The sequence below is a fragment of the Mus caroli genome, unplaced genomic scaffold (assembly GCF_978045245.1).
Source record: "Mus caroli unplaced genomic scaffold, Mus_caroli_1 scaffold_5, whole genome shotgun sequence".
Classification (NCBI taxonomy): domain Eukaryota; kingdom Metazoa; phylum Chordata; class Mammalia; order Rodentia; family Muridae; genus Mus; species Mus caroli.
The window spans coordinates 33,440,115-33,457,985 of NW_028227260.1; the positions used below are offsets into that span (position 1 = coordinate 33,440,115).

At 42.8% G+C, this 17,871-nt stretch overlaps 1 protein-coding gene across 1 annotated transcript in view; it reads right to left on the minus strand.

The window, feature by feature from the left end:
- The window catches only part of LOC115030101 (ADP-ribosylation factor-like protein 4C), a 57,655-nt gene that overhangs the window by 4,729 nt on the left and 35,055 nt on the right, over nt 1–17,871 (minus strand). Inside the window, exons 7-8 of the mRNA XM_085838012.1 lie at nt 10,032–10,120; nt 6,464–6,952 (exon numbers count right to left, since the gene is read on the minus strand). Of these exons, the coding sequence (XP_085694138.1) occupies nt 6,464–6,501 (38 nt within the window). The 5' untranslated portion in view covers nt 6,502–6,952; nt 10,032–10,120. The remainder of the gene's footprint in view (nt 1–6,463; nt 6,953–10,031; nt 10,121–17,871) is intronic.

The window sequence follows — 17,871 nt, forward strand, 5'->3', positions numbered from 1 at the left end:
CTTTTGCCTTTCATGTTAAAGTCTTCATTATCTCTAGTGTTTATTTTACATCTAGCAAGTAATAAGCATTTAGCCTTATTTTATCGATGTAATAAACACATTTTTTCCAATATCACACATTATATGCAGCACAGGCCTTCCCTGTGCCTCACAAACTGTAAGCAGTAAGGTAAGACATATTCCCTATGCTATTTAGATCCCTCAAGAGAGATTCTGATAGATTTGATAGTGCAAAACCTGCCTCCAGGAATCAGGCCATCTATTAGGGAAAATAAACATGGATACAAGAAAAGGATTTGAGATTATATAGTCACAAATTCACAAATAGGTGCAAATGAAAAAAGGAACTTGGAAGCTGAGAATCCACATTTGGAGAGTTAAAAAAGAATGCCCGTTCCCTATGCATTCTATGGATGGAAAAAAAAATGGCTGGAGGAAGGATATGAGGATCTTGAGATTTTTGCTCTTCCATACTCATCCAGTCCAGGTAGCATTATGCAATTAGCACTGAATGCAAGAGAGCAGAGACACTGCAACTCCTACATATGCCATGATCTGCCTTTGCTGTGTGCCCAGGGTTTCCTTCCCTTCACAATGCTCCTCCTTCAGCCCCAGGGTACCAATTAAAAAGGAAGCGAGGTCAGTTTTCACTGCAGTCCAGTCCACACAAATCTTCCTGAGTCAGCTGTCTCCCTTTTTCAGAAACACGGATTGAAGTGAGGAGAATTATTTATGAAATAATAATAGGGATAACAATAATTATTACATAATATGTGCATGGTTCTTCCAGAACGCACACTTTCTCTACAAATATGTTCTACCTGGTCAGCAGTGGGAGAGAAGAGAGTTAATTGAGGAAAATTGTCTGGACTAGATGCTTGGAGCTGTCAAAACAAAACAAAAGCCCAAATCCCTTGGGCTATGAAAACACAGGCCAAAAGTTCCAGAACAGAGCTGTCTCTCTTTTTGCACTGGAGTCCTTTTCTGTCTCAGGATGCTGCACCATGCCACAAAGGTATAACAACTTATATTCCAAACTTGGCCCTCCCAAGAGTCTGCATTGCCAAATGCACTGCAATTACCCTCAGCAGGGCAGCCTGGGTTTAGTGTAGCCTGGGACCTGATTTTGCCCCTAGTAATCTCCTGCTTTAGTGATTTGAGACTCTGCAGGGGTAGGGGGCAGGGGAGGAGAAAAAGAAGGAGAAGTCGGGGTATAAAGCAAACAGAACTAATCAAAACCAACAAACAAAAAAAGCTCTAGCTTCCAGCTTCTTAATACTCTCAGGGCCCACTCTTCACCATGGCAACCAGTAAGCCTCCAGGCTTCCTCAGTCTTCAACTCAGTTGACAGTGAAGAGCAGAGGCTGGCTGCTCTGCCTTTCCTGGGATGATTTCAATACTTGGTTAAAATTAAGCCAGTTCTGGGGATATATGAAAACTGAAAGGGGGAAACACCAGAGAGAACAAAGGGAAGACTGAGGTAAGGAATGGCAGGCTTCTGTCCGACAGCATCTCCAAGGATTTCTCTTGGGAAGCTGCTGAGGGCCTCCAATGCTAACTTGTATCAAAATTCAATAGTCTTGGTGAGAAGATGAACCCTGACCATTTTTCTTCCCTAAACCTCCAAAGAAAGATTCTACAGCCTAAGAGAAATGCCGCGCCATGTGTGGTGGCCACTCAGCTCTTTGTAGCACATAGAGCCACTTGCTCCTTCCATAACAAGATGAGGAAATAGAGTAAAAACAAATAAGAAATGAAGAAGCATTCCTCTGGAAATATTCATGACAACTTAGTTTCTTTGACCTTCACCAACGTTCCAAAAGGCACCACTCCCACAGCCCTTATGTGCTTCTGTTTGACCATTATAGAGCACTGAACTTCATGGATGGATAGGCATGTGCCATGGTGGACAGTCTTCAAGGCAGTGGTCCTCAGCTCCTTGTGTTGTGGTGACTCCCAACCATAGAATTATTTCATCGCTACTTCATGATGGTAATTTTGCTACTGTTATGAATCATAATACAAATATCTAATATGCCACCTCTGTGAAAAGGTCATTAAACCCTCAAAGGGGTATCAACCCACAGGTTGAGAGCCACCTCTTTAAGGGGATGTCACAGGCTGGATTATTTTTACTGGCTATTGCTTAGGTAACCTCCTGGCCCAAGAGATTGGGGCTGAAACTGGGCATGGGGTAAGAGATTCATTGAGTCACACTATGACCTGGCCTTTGACTTATAAATCAGACATGAAGCTAATGCTTGGGTCACTCCCATTGGTCCTATACTGAAGAGGTATGGTCTAATTCCTAACGTCCCCAAACCTGATTCATTAACAAGGCTGTAAGTTGAGGAATAAAACCTCAGGGGTAAGAGCCTAGAAAGTTTGTTCATGTTCACAGGTAATAAAGGTCACTTGCTCATTTTATTTTCTTAAAGGAGTTGATGTCCCCATTTACAAACGGATATAGCTTCCTCCTTAAACATGCATCTTCCTTCCTCTGTGCCCCTCCCCCAGTGACTGACATAATCTACATACTATTCTCATAGCCTAAGTGAATACCTGAATCTAACAGTGTAGAAAAACAACAATCTCTTCAAACATACATAACCTCTAGGACCTCAATAGTTTACATATATTACTTTCTAAGCATGTGTGAGATCTAGCTTTATTCCATCAAACACTTGAGAGTTATTAGACTCTGCAAAGGCAAATGATTTGGCTGGCCACTGTCTCTCGTACTCTAGGCATACGATAAATATTTAGTGAAGATTTTATTATTAAGTCTATTATGTATATAAAGCAATTTACTGATCACTTTAAATAGCAACAGCATCTATATACTGAATCTTCCATTTACTGAGCAATTACTATGTGTCAGGACAGATGTACATTCCAATGCAACACTTAGAGAAATACTGAGAAGTAGAAAGCATTAGTTCTATTCCACAGATAAAAATAATCAGACTCAAGGGTAGTAAAACTCAGTATGACTACTAAATGACAGATCCTGACACCAAACTCGAGTTCCTTAAGACTCTAGAGCTTCCCTCTGCTGCAGCTCTGGTGATAGGGAGGTGCCATTAACTGGAAACTTGACATGATAGTTAGCTTAGTACAGACAGTTCCTTAGCCTCATTCTTTGCTCTAAACTCTAGCAAACCAGTCTGAGTCTGGCCAAAGGTTCTCAGATGAGAACTTGGAGGTTGTTGAATGCACCTTTCTACCTATAAATATCCCAAACACAAGGACCAAATCTAAGTTTTCAATACACACACACACACACACACACACACACACACACACACACACATATTACACACACCCCTTCTATCAAATAGTCCAGCAGTATTCTGTCACCCCACCCCCATAAGATGAAGTGTGTCTCCGCTTTTCCTACTCTCAAGGGACTCTGCTCTGAAACACTAACATTCCTGGGCTTCCTTTGTTGAATTATTCATTTCTGCTGCCTGGGTATAACCAAGTCTTTCTCATTAAATGCCCTGGGTAGGGGTAACCAGCTCTGTCTAGGTCCAGTCACAAAGCTAGCCAAAGAGAAAGCCTAATAAGAAGACAGATGGTGGCAGGGCTAGCAGCTGTCTCCTAAGCAAGAAAGGAAGGCTAAAGGAACCTCTGGAAGATGGCAGCCACAAAATGACTGTGTGCTGACCATGGTACTGATTGGGGCTGAGATTATTCTCCAGTACTTTGGTCCAAACTGAAAGGCGTACTCTCACCATGGACTCACAGTCCCAGAGTCAAGCGCACTCACAGTTGATGTAGCCCAAAGATTTGGGAGACCTCAGTGGCCCATCTAGATTGGTTGTACTCTATGTGGCTGGAATCACAAGGACAAGTTATCACTAGTGTAGAGACACCGGAGTCATTAGATGGAGAGATGCTGAAGAGGAGAGGGGGATTTAATTGCTGACTACAGCTCTAGCATTAACTGGATGACTGAATCCAGGACCACGGCTGGCCTCCCTTTGCCTGAGTCCTATCCTTACATATGAGATAGCATACACTTTTAGAAAGGGATTCTGATCTTGAGCTCTATGGATAGAACATGAGGATCATAGTCCAGTTCCTGTTCCCGAGTGTGTGATGGTGACAACCCATTCACTGTACCAAAGCCTCCTCATCTGTAAGAGGGTCAACAGTAGCTCCTACCTCAAAGAGTGGTGAAAACATGTTTAAAGCAGCTTCTACTGCTGGGCCCTGGTGAATACTCAGAAATGCTGGATGCTCATCTGAGGCCACAGGCCCTTGATCCTTAGAGCTTCACCTTTCAAGGTATTCTCAGCTGTCTCTGCAGAGGGAACATGACATTCTCTTGCAAGTTGCCTAAGGCAGCCCTTCAGAATGGATGCAGCCTTGGGAATTCTGCATGAGGACCAGTGCTCCTATTTGTCACCAGACTGCAGACAAGAAACTGAGCATTCTCTTTCAGGGGCCAAGAATGCCGAGTAGGCAAGCTAAGAGGTAGAGCAAGCAGAATACTGTAAATACCCTGTCCTTGGGTATTTACCTGGCCAGCAGGAGCTGTGGGTCTCCTCTTTTCCTTTCCAAGACTTTGGTTTTACTCTTTGCTGTGCTTCTGGGTACGATAGAAGAATTGCCTTTAAACCCTGGAATCTATAGAGAAGGGGACCAGCACTGGCTGCTTTCTACCTGTACTTTTTCTTTGGGTCTGTTTCTTGCTTGTTTGTTTTATCCCCCTTCAACCCATTATTACACTTTTTATGTGTATGTGTGTGGCGTATGCTTGTCTGTGTATGTGGGGGTGGGGTGCAAATGTGGAGGCCAGAAGCGTCCTCTAATGCTCTTTGTCTTATTCTCTAGAGACAAGTTCTCACACTGAACCCAGAAATTTTATTTGCTATGCCAGCAGCCCATCAAACACAATATCCCCTTCTTTCCACGGTGGGCTTACAGAAAGGTGCAGCTATGCCACACTTTTTATGGAGGTGCTGTGGACCTGAAGTCAGATTCTCATGCTTGTGATGTAAGCACTGTAACTCACTGAACAATCTTCCCAGACCCATTAATGGTTTTGTGGACATAAAAGTCATTCGCTGAAGCGCTTACCATCACTTAGCATGGTGACATTTAAAATTGAAGACTTTGGGGGTTAATGACGTTCACTGAGATGATGAGTGTGGGGTCCTCACGATGGGATTAGTGTCATGAGAAGAGAACAGTCCTGCGAGTTTCATTCTTTTCCTTCTCCCCTCCCCCCCATGTCAGTACCCACTGGGCCAGTAGCCATCTTCCCATCTGGGTGTGGTGGTTTTGCTAGAGACCTTGCAAAGAGAGCATCTAGGACTGGCCCCATGGAAACACTGCCTTTCAGCACTATTCTATAGGCTGAGATAAGCTCCAGTGCTTCTTTGTAAACTCTGTCATGGTTCCCGTGCTAGATGCTGCAAGTGCACATGAGTGAGACAAACAGGCCTGGCCTTAACCCTGTGGAGTCCAAGTCGAGTAGGGAAGGGCACTTTGGTACACAGGGATGTGGGATTACAAGCTCCAACTAGTGCTATGAAACAAAGACAGTATAAGATAAGTGAGAGGCCAGGAAAGTGGAGATGATATTTAAGCCTCCTTCCTATGAAAAACAAAGCAACATTCAGGCAAGTGTGGAGGGGAACTGAGTACAGATGGAGAGCATAGCAGGCCTCCACTCTGGGGCCAAGGTGTTTGTAAACCCTTTGTATCGGGGAAATCAAGTTCTCTGCTGTCTGGGTGTCCCTTGGGTTTCGGTAGTCTAGAAAGCACTCCCCATTTAAATTCCTGTCAGATGTTGTGGACTTTATCATTAGGAAGATTTGAAAGTCCAGATGCCTGGGCTGCACTGTCACCGAAACTTGGATTAGGTAGATCACAATAGGGTCTGGAAATTTTCAGTTTTCACACTGCATTTGGTTTCACTATTTGAACTCTGAGAATCACCTTACATATAATGAGTAAGATGAAGATGACAGGGTGATGGCAGAAACTGAACTACCCAATCACTGGCCATGTGTGTACCACAGCCAAACTGTTGTTCTCATGAGCCTTCTTTTGTTTGAAAATTTGTATTGGTTATTTTATTAATTTAGATTTCAAATGTTATCCCCTTTCCTGGTTTCCCCTCCGGAACCCCCTATCCCATCCCCCTCCCCCTGCTTCTATGAGGATGCTCCCCCACCCACCCATCCACTCCCACCTCCCTGCCCTAGCATCCCACTACACTGGGGCACCGAGCCTTCACAGGACCAAGGGCTTCTCCTCCCATGGATGTCTGACAAGGCCACCCTTTGCTACATATGTGGCTGGAGGCATGAGTCCTACCATGTGTACTCTTTGGATAGTGGTTTAGTCTCTGGGAGCTCTGGGGATACTGGTTAGTTCATATTGTTTTTAGGAGGTGCCAACCCCTTCAGCTCCTTGGGTCCTTTCTCTAACTCCTCCATTGGAGTACCTGTGCTCAGTCGAATGGTTGGCTGCAAGAATCCACATCTGTATTGGTCAGGCTCTGGCAAAGCCTCTCAGGAGAGAGCTATATCAATCTCCTGTCAGCAAGCTCTTCTTGGCATCAACAATAGCGTCCAGGTTTGGTGGCTGCATGTAGAATGGATCTCCAGGTGGGACAGTCTCTGGATGGCTTTTCCTTCCGTCCTCTGGAGCCTTCTTTAATCTTTGTGTCTACTTGAAAGTTAGGGATTTTTCCCCCCATATGAGGTCCAACAATCCTGGTTTGATTAGTATCTGCTTAGTTTTATAATAATATCGAAAATTCTGTTTCCATGAAAATCCCTTAGTCTTCAACAAACCAAAATGTTTGTTGATCCAAGTTTTCTAGGGAAGTGCTCACCTTACTTTATCTTACAAAGGACGGTGTTACAAAATTTTCTCCCATCTCCCCATCCTTGACGTGCTTCTGGCTTGTTAAACATGCCTTCCAATTCATCTGAAAAGAGGTACAAAGGCTTCTGCTTCTGGATTCCCAGTATGTAATTTCTCCATTGTCTTCCTAGGCATGCAATTTATCAAAAAGTAGCTAGATAACAGCCAGTAGGTCTCACAGCATAACAAATGTGTTGGAGATGGAAACACTAGTACTTCACCAAGGGCTATACCCTGATGATAGAAACTAAAGCAGAAAGAAACCATCTGCTGCCAGATTCACAAGGTAATAGAAGACATAGAGCATCACCACGGTAACCAGCCTCCAAAGGACCCCAGCACTTGCTCCTTTCTATAGGATGTTTCCAGAAACAAGGTAGGTCTTACTTTGTTTTTCTCTTCATTAAAGATGTTGATTTTATTATCCCTCATTTATCCTTCATGTTCCAGGAGCAATTTAATATCTTTTAGTTCTACCCTTTCACTATCATTTAAAACCTTTTCTTCCTGCCTCCTCCTTTTTCCTTTCCCCACTATGTCTCCTTTTTCTGTGTCCTCTCAATTCCTAGTCCTCTGTATCCTTAGCAATATTTCTATTTCTCTTCTGCCAGAGCCACACCCTCATTCAGGATGCTTTATCAGCTATAATACCAATGGCCTAGTAAGTATTGCTCTAAATGGTATTCCTTGTACTGCCCACCTTCTTGGTTCTGGTATCTTCTTACCACTAAGCTACGGACACCTAGAGCAAAGCCATTTCAGATCACAGAGCAAATGAAATGAAAAGAAGGGCTCCAGGGCTGAGCATCAGAATCATCATGTACCAAGTGATTGTGTGTCTGACCCTGCTCTAGTGGTTAATATCTCTTAGTCAACTTAATATTTACACCTACCCTGATAGAGTGATTTATTTTCTCATTTAAAAAATAGGGTCAGAGAATGGGGTATGGTGATGCATGCATGTAATCACAGCACTTGGGAGGACAGGGCAGGAAGATCATCAAGGCAGTCTGGAGTACAGAGAGTTCCAGGCCAGCATGGACTACATAGCAAGATCCTGTCTAAAAACAAAGCAAAACAAATAAGACAAAACTGGAGATACAGGAACTTGAGTTAGTTAAAATGCCTGTAAAAGGTCACATAATAAATAGCAGGAGGATTTGAACCCTAGTGGACTACCCAAAGCCTGCCCACTTTGTCTACTTTCTGAAGATAGTTAAGGAGCATACTGTCCTGACTTACTTAATGAGAATAATGGAGTCAAATTAAATACACTAATCAGCACTATTTGAAGAATGTGTTCTGGACAAAAATAAACAGAAGAAAACCTGCACCCCATACACATACCACAAGACCACCACCACCACCAAACACCATGTCTTTTGCTTACGCACATGGAGAAGTAACACAGAAAAGGAGTGGAGGAACCCTAGCTGTGAGCCTCTTCTTTTTTCAGACAGTTCCTGCAAACACTCATTCTTTATTCAACAAGCACGCATACAATTAGTTGTCCCTATAAGCCGGGCTCTGGTGATCTCCGCGCTCTACATATACTTAAGAAGTTGTTAGGGGCCAAAAGCCCTGTCTGTTGGACATGGATGTTTAGTTGTCATTTCTGAGCTTGTTTCTAGGAATAAGGATATTTATGAGTCAAAGAAAATGATGGCTATGGAAATGCCATATAAAGTGTCTGGGAGAGATCAACGTTGTAGGGACAGAATCCCCTGTACATAAGAAAGTTCTCAATATAACAAACAGGTGATGTATTCTCCGAGACATAGAATGGATCTGCAGGTACTGGGCTGTGGTCCTCCCTTGTCCCAGGGACTGTGGCTACCAGGCCACAAGGACAAAGGGAACAGAGTTAACAGCACAGGGGAGGATGACGGAAATGATTACTGGGATCAACTGCAGAGAGGCAGATCTACTTTAATCCTGGTGAATCAAGGGCAATATAATTTTGGGGGAAGAAGCTAGGAATTTCCAGGGTAGGTATTTATCATTTTACAGCTTAGGGTACAGGATTTGCATGGAGAGGCATTCTAGGAATCCAGGTGCTTGCTGGACAGGTTCTTGTGGGGGGAGAAAGGAAGCTGAACCTGTAATATCCCCAAGGCAACGTGACATTCCACAGGGAGAGGGTGCGGTTTTGGCCTCCCCTCAGCAAGGTCAGAGAAGGAGAAGCTCTGATGTAAAGGGAGTCAGCCCTCTATTTCACACTGAGCTCAAGAGAGTTATCAGGACAATGGCAGGCTATGACCTGAATTAGCAAGGCCCAACACATTGGCCAGTGTTCTTAGCGTGGACTTTCTTTGGTTTGTGTTTTGCTTTTAGAGACAAGGTTTCATGTAGTCTAGGCTGGCTTCACACTTGTTATCTAGCTGAGGCAGCTCAGAACTCCTGATCCACCTGATTCTACCTCTCAAAATGCTAGGATTACAGACCTATACCACCATACCTAGTAAGGCTGGGCTTTACTCAAAAGTTGCCCATAGCAAGTACCTACTTGTCTCTCTGAGAAGGAAGCACATCGCTACAGGTTGCTTACTTCTTGTTGCTAAAGAGCCTCTCTGCCCACTATGGAGCACAATACTAAATTCCAAAACCATATTGAGGAGGTTGCTAGATAAATACACTGCCAAGACATTATTGTCATCACTGTACTAGGACAATGGATGCCATAGCTGCAGAAGATGGTTGTCCTGTTTAAGGAAGTGGTTCAGAAGGCTGAGGAGACAGCTTAGTATGTAAAGAGTGCTTGCCTGTACACACACAAGAACCTGATCTTGACTGTCCAGCACCCACATACAAAGTCTGACATGGCTGTGCATGCCTGTAACCCCAACACTGAGGTACTAAGACAGGGAATCCTTGACCTCTCTGGCCTAGCCAAAATAGTATGAGTCCAGTTCAGTGAGAAACCCTGTCTCCAGATACCTGGTGTCCTCCTTTGTGTGTGTCTGAGTGTGTATGTGTGTGTTTATGTGTGTGTGTATATGTATGTGTGTTTATGTATATGTGTATATACACATATACAGACACACAAAAAAACCCAGAACACACATTCTATACATATATAATACTACCTCCTATATCTGTGAGGAAACACCATGTTCAAAGCATTTAAGTGGCGGTTTGCTTACGGTTTCAGAGGATGAGTCCACGTTCATCATGATGAGGAGCATGGTAACAGGCTTGGCATCAGAACAGTAGCTGAAAGTTTACATCTGATCTGGAAGCACAAGGCAGAGAAAGAAGTTAATTGGCACTGGCACTGGCTTTTGAACTCTCAAATCAATCCCATCCCCAGTGTAACACCTCTTCCCATTAAGGCCTCACCTCCTAATCCTTCCTAGAACAGTTTTTAACAACTAGGAACTAAGCATTCAAATATGCAAGCATACGGGGCTCATTCGCATTCCAACCACCACATACACAGAAGACAGACAGACAGACAGAAGGCATGCACGCATGCACACACACACACACACACACACTATGGTTTGGGTAAATGGGAAGAATATCAAGAAATTTGCAGGAAATTGATCATCCAATTCTTTTTTGTTGTTGTTGCTATTTCTCCTCTTTTACCTTAGCTCTGATTTTTTTTTTTTTTGAGAACAAGTTACTTCTTAAACAATGGAGGATGCATAATTTGACTGACTTGTGACTCAATATAAAATACCTTCCTTGGCCTTTTCCTAAAAACTAGAAACTCAGGAAGGCCAGATTTCCTGAACTTGTGTTGTACCAAGAGGAGACTACGGCTATGAAGTATAGTACATAGCACAGGTATGCACATGCATGTATTCTGGAGAAGGAAACACTAGAAATGTCAAAGAGCATAAACCAGACTAGTTTGAGCTTTTGCTGGGAGGGAACAATTATAAGAAACAGATAATGCAGGAACCAAAACAGCAGAAGTCTCCTCTAAGATCTTCACTAAATCCTTGGATCATCTCAAGCCTTTCACTTACTGGCACACCTGTGGCCTTCTAAAAGAATGACTTGCATTTGGTCTTCAAGATCTGGCTACATCTTACTTGATTTTTGTATGAAGATTTGGAAGAGTTAAGGGAAGTCTAACCTTTCTTCCCATTTGCCACCAAAACATTGTTTCAGCCATCAAACAAAGGTAAAAGGCATGTCTAAATCACCTATGAGGACAGGTAATTTTACTGACATTTCTGGTCATGGTTGGAGGTATAGCAAGGTACTAGGCAGTACTAAAGAGAACTAGTATCATGGGCTTGGAACTTTGTAGAGAAAAGAAGACTTTTAGAAGAACTTAGTTAATTGTATCCATGGTTCAACTTGTGGATGAAAGGATAACTTCACTGGGATTGAGACAACGTCATCACTAACCACAGCAGTTTGGTAAGGAATCAGGCATTGATTCTGACTACTGCCCCTTCATATTTTAAGCAAACATTAAGAATCCAGTTTATTATCACTTGACCTTGAATAGCTAGTCAAAGCCTGACTGGCTTTATTTCTCCTGAGTCCATGGTAACTCTTTTGACCTGTGGAAAAAAGGCGTATTCCACAACCACATTCTGGGGAACCCAGGCTGGAAGGTGTAGTTCCTTTGTAGAGGAGCCTCCAGGGTGGCTTTAGATTCCTTCAAAAGTTGAATGCTGTCTCCACCCACACGCTGAGACCACTGGAGACATACAGAAGAAGAATCAACCATTCTGTACTTCCTACTGCCTGATTTGCTAAATGAAACGGTTATGATTAACCCTTGCCAGGCATCAGAACAATTCAGTTCCTCTCTGGAAGATGATCCTCTGCAACAGCTTCTTAGTCCAGAGCAGTAGAGACATAGCATAGAATGGAACATAGAGAGCTATGTTATTTCCTGACCACTAGCTATGGAGAAGATGCTTTGTAAATCTCTTCTATTGCCTATCTTGATTCTTTGTCATTTTGTAAACATTATATAGTTGTGTTTGGGGAAATCAAAGTACAATAATAGTGGAAGTATAAGAAGATAAATATACACGTATAGTATAGTGAGACTCTGTTTGCCCATCTGCAAAATGTGTCAAGGAAGAACTGATTATATAGCACGTCATATTGTAATAGAATGCTGAAATGTATCAGATATTTGTTCCGTATCCCACCAACCTAGAGCAAAGACTTCTTCACCCCTGAGAATTTGAATACATTTAAATGCCTGAAATGTCTCTTACAATAATTGCACTTCCTTTTTAGTCTCTACAGGATAAAGCAATCCACTCAGGACAGTGGCTTGGGGAGTATACTTTGGAGGGTATAGTAAACCAAATTCTGTAGCAGGGTTCAATTAATGCAATTGCCATGAACGAAAAACCCCCAGATACTGCCCACTTCAGTACTGATTAAAAGCTTCTTCAGGTGACTGGATCCTGGTATACTGGTAGTGGTGAAGTGTTTCTTGTTGTTGGTTTTGTTTGTCTGTGTGTGTTTTAATTATCTGTTTTGTTTTGTTAACAGGGTCTTGGTATATTGCCAAAACTAGCCTCATACTCTCTCTCTATCCCAGGCTGACCTTAAACATACTAACCTCCTGCTTCTGTTTCCCAAGTGCTGGGAATGCAGGCATGCGTGCCAATCCGAGGCTTATTTAGCTTTCTCTTCTGACTGCTGTGGACTGCTTTTTTATTTTGAATGAATTCACAGCAAACATTTTGTTGGCATCAGAACCATTAAAAAAATCAGATAGCAAAAGGGAAAAAAGAAAATTCTCTCCCTCTAGTATACCTGCATAAGCTCCCCTGTGCTCACTACCAATTTCCTCCTGGACACTTCTCCACCCTGCTAACATGTTCATCCCTACCCAGTGAGTCTTCTATTCCATTCTACCATTTCAGGGACCTAGAGATATACATGGAAACACATGGTCCCCCAAGTCTCCTTGCTTAACACAATACAGCTGAACAGATTTCCTGCCTTTGTGCCCCTGGTTGCCTGGAAATATCAAGACCTCAGCATCCTATTTGTCTCTCCTGAAACCAGACCATAATTGAGGCTAGTTGTACTGGGTTTGCAGTTGTGAAAGAGCACCTGCCTTTGACTCAGCAGTGGGCACACTGCTGTGGAAAGTGAGGGGATTATAGAACACGTGGGATGTAATACATGGCAGAAAGGCAATGTGAAGGTTACAGAAAGAAACCGACAATGGGGAGAGAAGAGAAGTCAGATTTCTCAGAGAAATACTCAGTGTCTAACAACAATGTTGCTGACATTGCAGGAGGTGGTGGCAGCAAAAGCTGATGTATGTGACCTGCTGAGGTTTGGAGTAGCCTGTTGTCTGATTAGCATCTCTGGTGATTTTTTTTGAAGTGCTTGATCTTTATTAAAAATTTTCATTTGGAACCATATACACAATAACTTTGCAAAATGAATAACCATTTCTGGTTATTCATTTTCTGGTACAAAATATGGTTCAATTTGGCATCTTACCTAGGGATTCTAATTATTCTGACTAAGTAACTGCAGCCAAAGGGGCTTCATTAGCACAGTATATATAGAAACCACAGCCAGAAATCAAAAGGTCTGCTCATCATAACCCAAATTCTTCACCTACAGCAAGTCACTCTTGGACGATAATTGCTAGCAGCAGGAGTATCACCTTTAGATTATGAAATAGGGGACTGTCTGTATATTAGTCTGCATGCACACACATGTGAATACTCAGACAATGAGCCAAACAAGAGTACAAGGCAGGGCTAATACAATCTTCATTCAATTAAATTTCAAATTCTTGGTCCATAGGTTTTTTTAGACTTAGCTCTGTCTATAATAGTGGGAAAGTTACTGCAAATTCAACTTTGTACATAATTCCATGTAGTCACCAAGCAAAGTTTTCCTTGACACCTACTCCTGCAGTATCGCCAACATCATGGTGACAAAAAAGAAAGGAAGACGGACAGAAAAACTAAAAATAAAGATGGAAAAGGAGGGGGAAAGAAACCACAGCCCTGAGTTATTAGAAACCATTTAGAGAGGTCCCACAGTGAGAATGTGTTTAGGGCTGGATTACTGAAGACAGTATAAGCATTTGGGAGCATTTCTGGAGAGTGATGAGCTATGTCAGTTCTGGCAGGTATATTCCACAATAGATGGAAATGAAGCTCACTACTGCTTACTGAAAAGCTGTTTGGTTTCTATGCCATTGTAATATGTAACCTGCTCAAATGCTAGGAGAGGCTCTCAGGCCTGGACCTGATGATAAGCCATGCAGATACCCTCTTGGAAAGGAATTATATTACTAACCCAATAGAGTACAAACTACACAAGAGCACAGACTTCTGCTTTGTTCACTATCATATCTCTGGCACCTAGAACATCTGCGGTATGATTTGTACTCGATACATCTTTGTTGAACATGTACATGAATTTGCAGAAATGAAAACCACTTGATATAGTAAATATTTATTTTCCCAAGTTCTGTTTTGTTATGTAAGGACTTCTCATTTTACACAGCCACAGGTTATCAACAATGCCCAAACGACAGAAATAAGATATTCACAGACATGGCCACATACAAAAACAAAATAAGCTCTGAGGAGAGTCATGACACGGTCCTATCAACTCTGAATAAGGATCTGAAGGGGTTATGAAAGCCAAGAGATGAGGATAGTCCATGCAAGCCCTGTGGGAAACTTTAACAAAATTTCTGCCCAGCCAGTAAATTGCCTTCACGTGACTAATGGAGTGAATGATGATCCTGAGGATGTAGCAGGCGAGAAACGATGTAAACCTCAGGGCTAGTCAATACCTATGTTCTAGCTAGAGCACTGCCAAACAGTTAGATCCTGGGCACTGAATACAGAAGCCAGCAACAAAGGCAGAGGTCGTTCCCTGATGCTGTTCTGGTGCTGAGAGCTGCCCTGTCTTTGAAGACTTAAGGAATCTCAGTTAACCTTTCCACGGTCCTCCCAGAAGTTTGTAGTTCCAAGTTATTCCTATAAAATCTATGCCAAAAAAAAAAAAAAAAATCTATGCCTAAAATAGTTCATTTAAAAGCAGGTCAAATTTTTGAAGCATCGAATTTGAACCAGTCACTCTCCAACAACTGGGGAGAACTGCAAACATATCTAATACATACAGTTTTGTTCTTCCTTGACCCACCTGAGACTCCAGGCAACCCTGATACTGTACTCTGCATACCCTTTGTCCCATCTTCTAATATCTAGAGGGCTTAGGGGCCTCCTACCTCTGCTGCCAATGCTCCCAAGCACCAGAAGTAGAGCTCTACTTTCAAGTCAACTGACACACCCTTGAAAGTTGAAAATGTCTCTGAAAAGAAAATTTTCACATACAGGAAAAAAAAAAAAGGAACAGCCTTGGTCCTTGGATATCTAAGGGAAACGCTCTGGTCAGCAGCAACAGCAGCAGATTTAAGAAAAAAAAATGGTTTCTGTCTTTTATTTCCATACACACCCCCTTTTAACTACCTACCCCATTGCCTCCAAAACTTGCTTAAGCCTGGGAGTTTTCTCAAGACTGTGAATACAGCCTGCCTTTTGGAGTTATGTCTCAGTCCATTCTCTACCTCAGTAAGTGAAATGGGAAGTATCAGAACCATAGCATCCCCAGTTATTGGAATAGGTTCAGGAAATTATGCTAAACCCTTCTCCAATTTTGCCTCCCCAAGTATAGCCCAGAAGTCACAGAATTCACAAACAATACCCATTCCAATAATGAAACGCTGCTCCTCACAAAGAAGTCTCTGCAACTCTGCTTGTCAGCAGGGCGCAGCTGCAATTTTCAATGTATAGGATTGAGACTGATGGCTTCCCTTTGTGGAAAACAACAAATTAACATTTGTGAAAATGTGTCTAATGGTCTTTTAGCACTTACAAAGCCATACTTATGGACGTAATGTTTTTCAAAGCAAAATATGAAAAACAGGTTGTTTACTGTAACTTCTATACCACCTCAAGGATGCACAAAAGCCAGTTCTCATGGCAATGTTGCATCCAACTGCTAAACTGGAAAAGATACAGTACTCTTTAGAACATGGGGATTCATGGGCTTCATAGTGTGGTAGTGAGAAGGAAAAGCAGTTAGAGGCCAAGGCTAGACACAACTTTGTACCTTTCCCCCATATCATTTCAGAGAAACGGCTTTCTTGTCGGTAGAACAAATTTGGAATTAGCATCTCAGCTGATTCTTGCCAAAACCAAGTGGCAGCTTCCTCAGTTTTGGTTTTCTTCTTTATCCAGAGTCTGCCCCTGGGCACCCTAGGAAAGCTGTACCTCTTCATCAGCCAAGCCAGACATTTGCTCATTGCTGCAGCCTCTCATAAGAAAGAATCTGTCCTCCCAGGAAGCTGACCCTGCCATGCTTTCCAGCTCTCAGTGATCCCATGGGGCACAAAGGAGGTGAGACCTACAACAATGGACCAGTCTCCAGGGGACTATGCCTTCCATTAGCCAAGAATTCCAGATGACTGAATGTGAGGCCACAGGCCCAAGGGGCAAGGGAATCAAAAATGCTTTCTTATTTCTCCTTATTACCATTGCCTCATGCTGGTCCTTTCTTTGTATGTCAAACTTATCATTCTATCTTGACAGAGAGTGATTCATAGGTGGTAAACTTGTGGATCTGGGTGCCAAGGGTGCATCTTTTAAAACATGCTCCCTAATTGCCTATCCTGTGTTATCTATCGATTTGTCAGGTAACATCTCTCGGCTCTCAGGGAGCTCTCGGCAGAGTTGGGAAGAAGCAAGGAAATTATCGAGTGTGGTATGCTGAGGAGATGGAAAAGAAAGATCTGGGAGAATACACAGAGGCTCTCCTGACTCAGACCTAAGGGCAGTGGTGGTGTTCCCTAAGTCTTGTTTAACAAAGTAATAAGAACACTGACTGAGTCCAGACAGGTAAGGATATAAGAAAGGGTACTCTGTAGGCAACACGTGAAAATACAACCGAGCTGGGAAGACAGAACAGACAGTGTAAGACAAATCAGTTGAATGAAAAATACGCCCAGATAATTCTGCAGGATCTTGTTCTGTAACCTGAAAGAAATAGGGGTACTTTGGGCAAAGGAAGAGACAGGATCAGGGTTGTCAAGGATGGGGAAAATACAGAAAAGAGACAAGTGGGAACCCTCTCAGCTCCCCACCATGAAAGGTTCCAGGTTCGGTTTCTGCCTAAAAGTGGGGTATGTAATGCTTAAGGGAAATAAGGAGCAAAGGTGAGCAGGTAAAAGGGAGGCTAAACATGTTACGAGGGTAAACAGTATTTTGCTTTTGCCCACCATGTAAGCAGTGAAGCATATCGCATTCTTCAGTCCCAATTCCAAAGACTGAGCTTACTCATCAATATTTTAGCATTTATTCTTGAAAATTCTCTTCTTTGGCTTTCATCTGTAATTTGAAAATTCTCCTTCTTTAGTAACATAGCAAAAAAGGGAGGGGGATGCTGAGCAAGTTCTCCACATGGATGCCTTGTTATTAATCCCTCTATATAGCCAATAAGAACCTTTGAGTAAAAGCATCCAATCTTCCCCAACCTCTTTCTGATTACGTTGGACAGGCTACGGCCAGCCAGACAACAAATTAACCAGTGTACAACGGTACTGATCCTTTCCCCTAGCACACACGCCAACTCTGCAGAGCTGGTAGGAGAGTTTCCACTGAAGAAAAGAAAGCCCTTGGTTCCTCACTGCTATAATTTAGGAGGAGAGTGTGAAAGATTTAAGATACAGGAAAGCTAGAGAAAGAAAACAATGAAAAGGGGGAAGAAAGGAGGGAGACAGACGTGGGAAGGGAGACACAGAGAAGGAACAGGGTAAGACTGACATGGAAAAGGTGGATGATGGAAACTTCAGTGAGGAGGAGGAGGAAGAGAAGAGAGGAAAGCAGGTAGGGACGGGTACTCGGGCAAGTCCTGGTGCTTCCTTAGATGATGCATAAGGGAAGATTGGGCAAGCAGGCAGAAGGGAGAAAGTGGAGCTGCTTAAGCATCAGGATGCCATAGACAAACGTG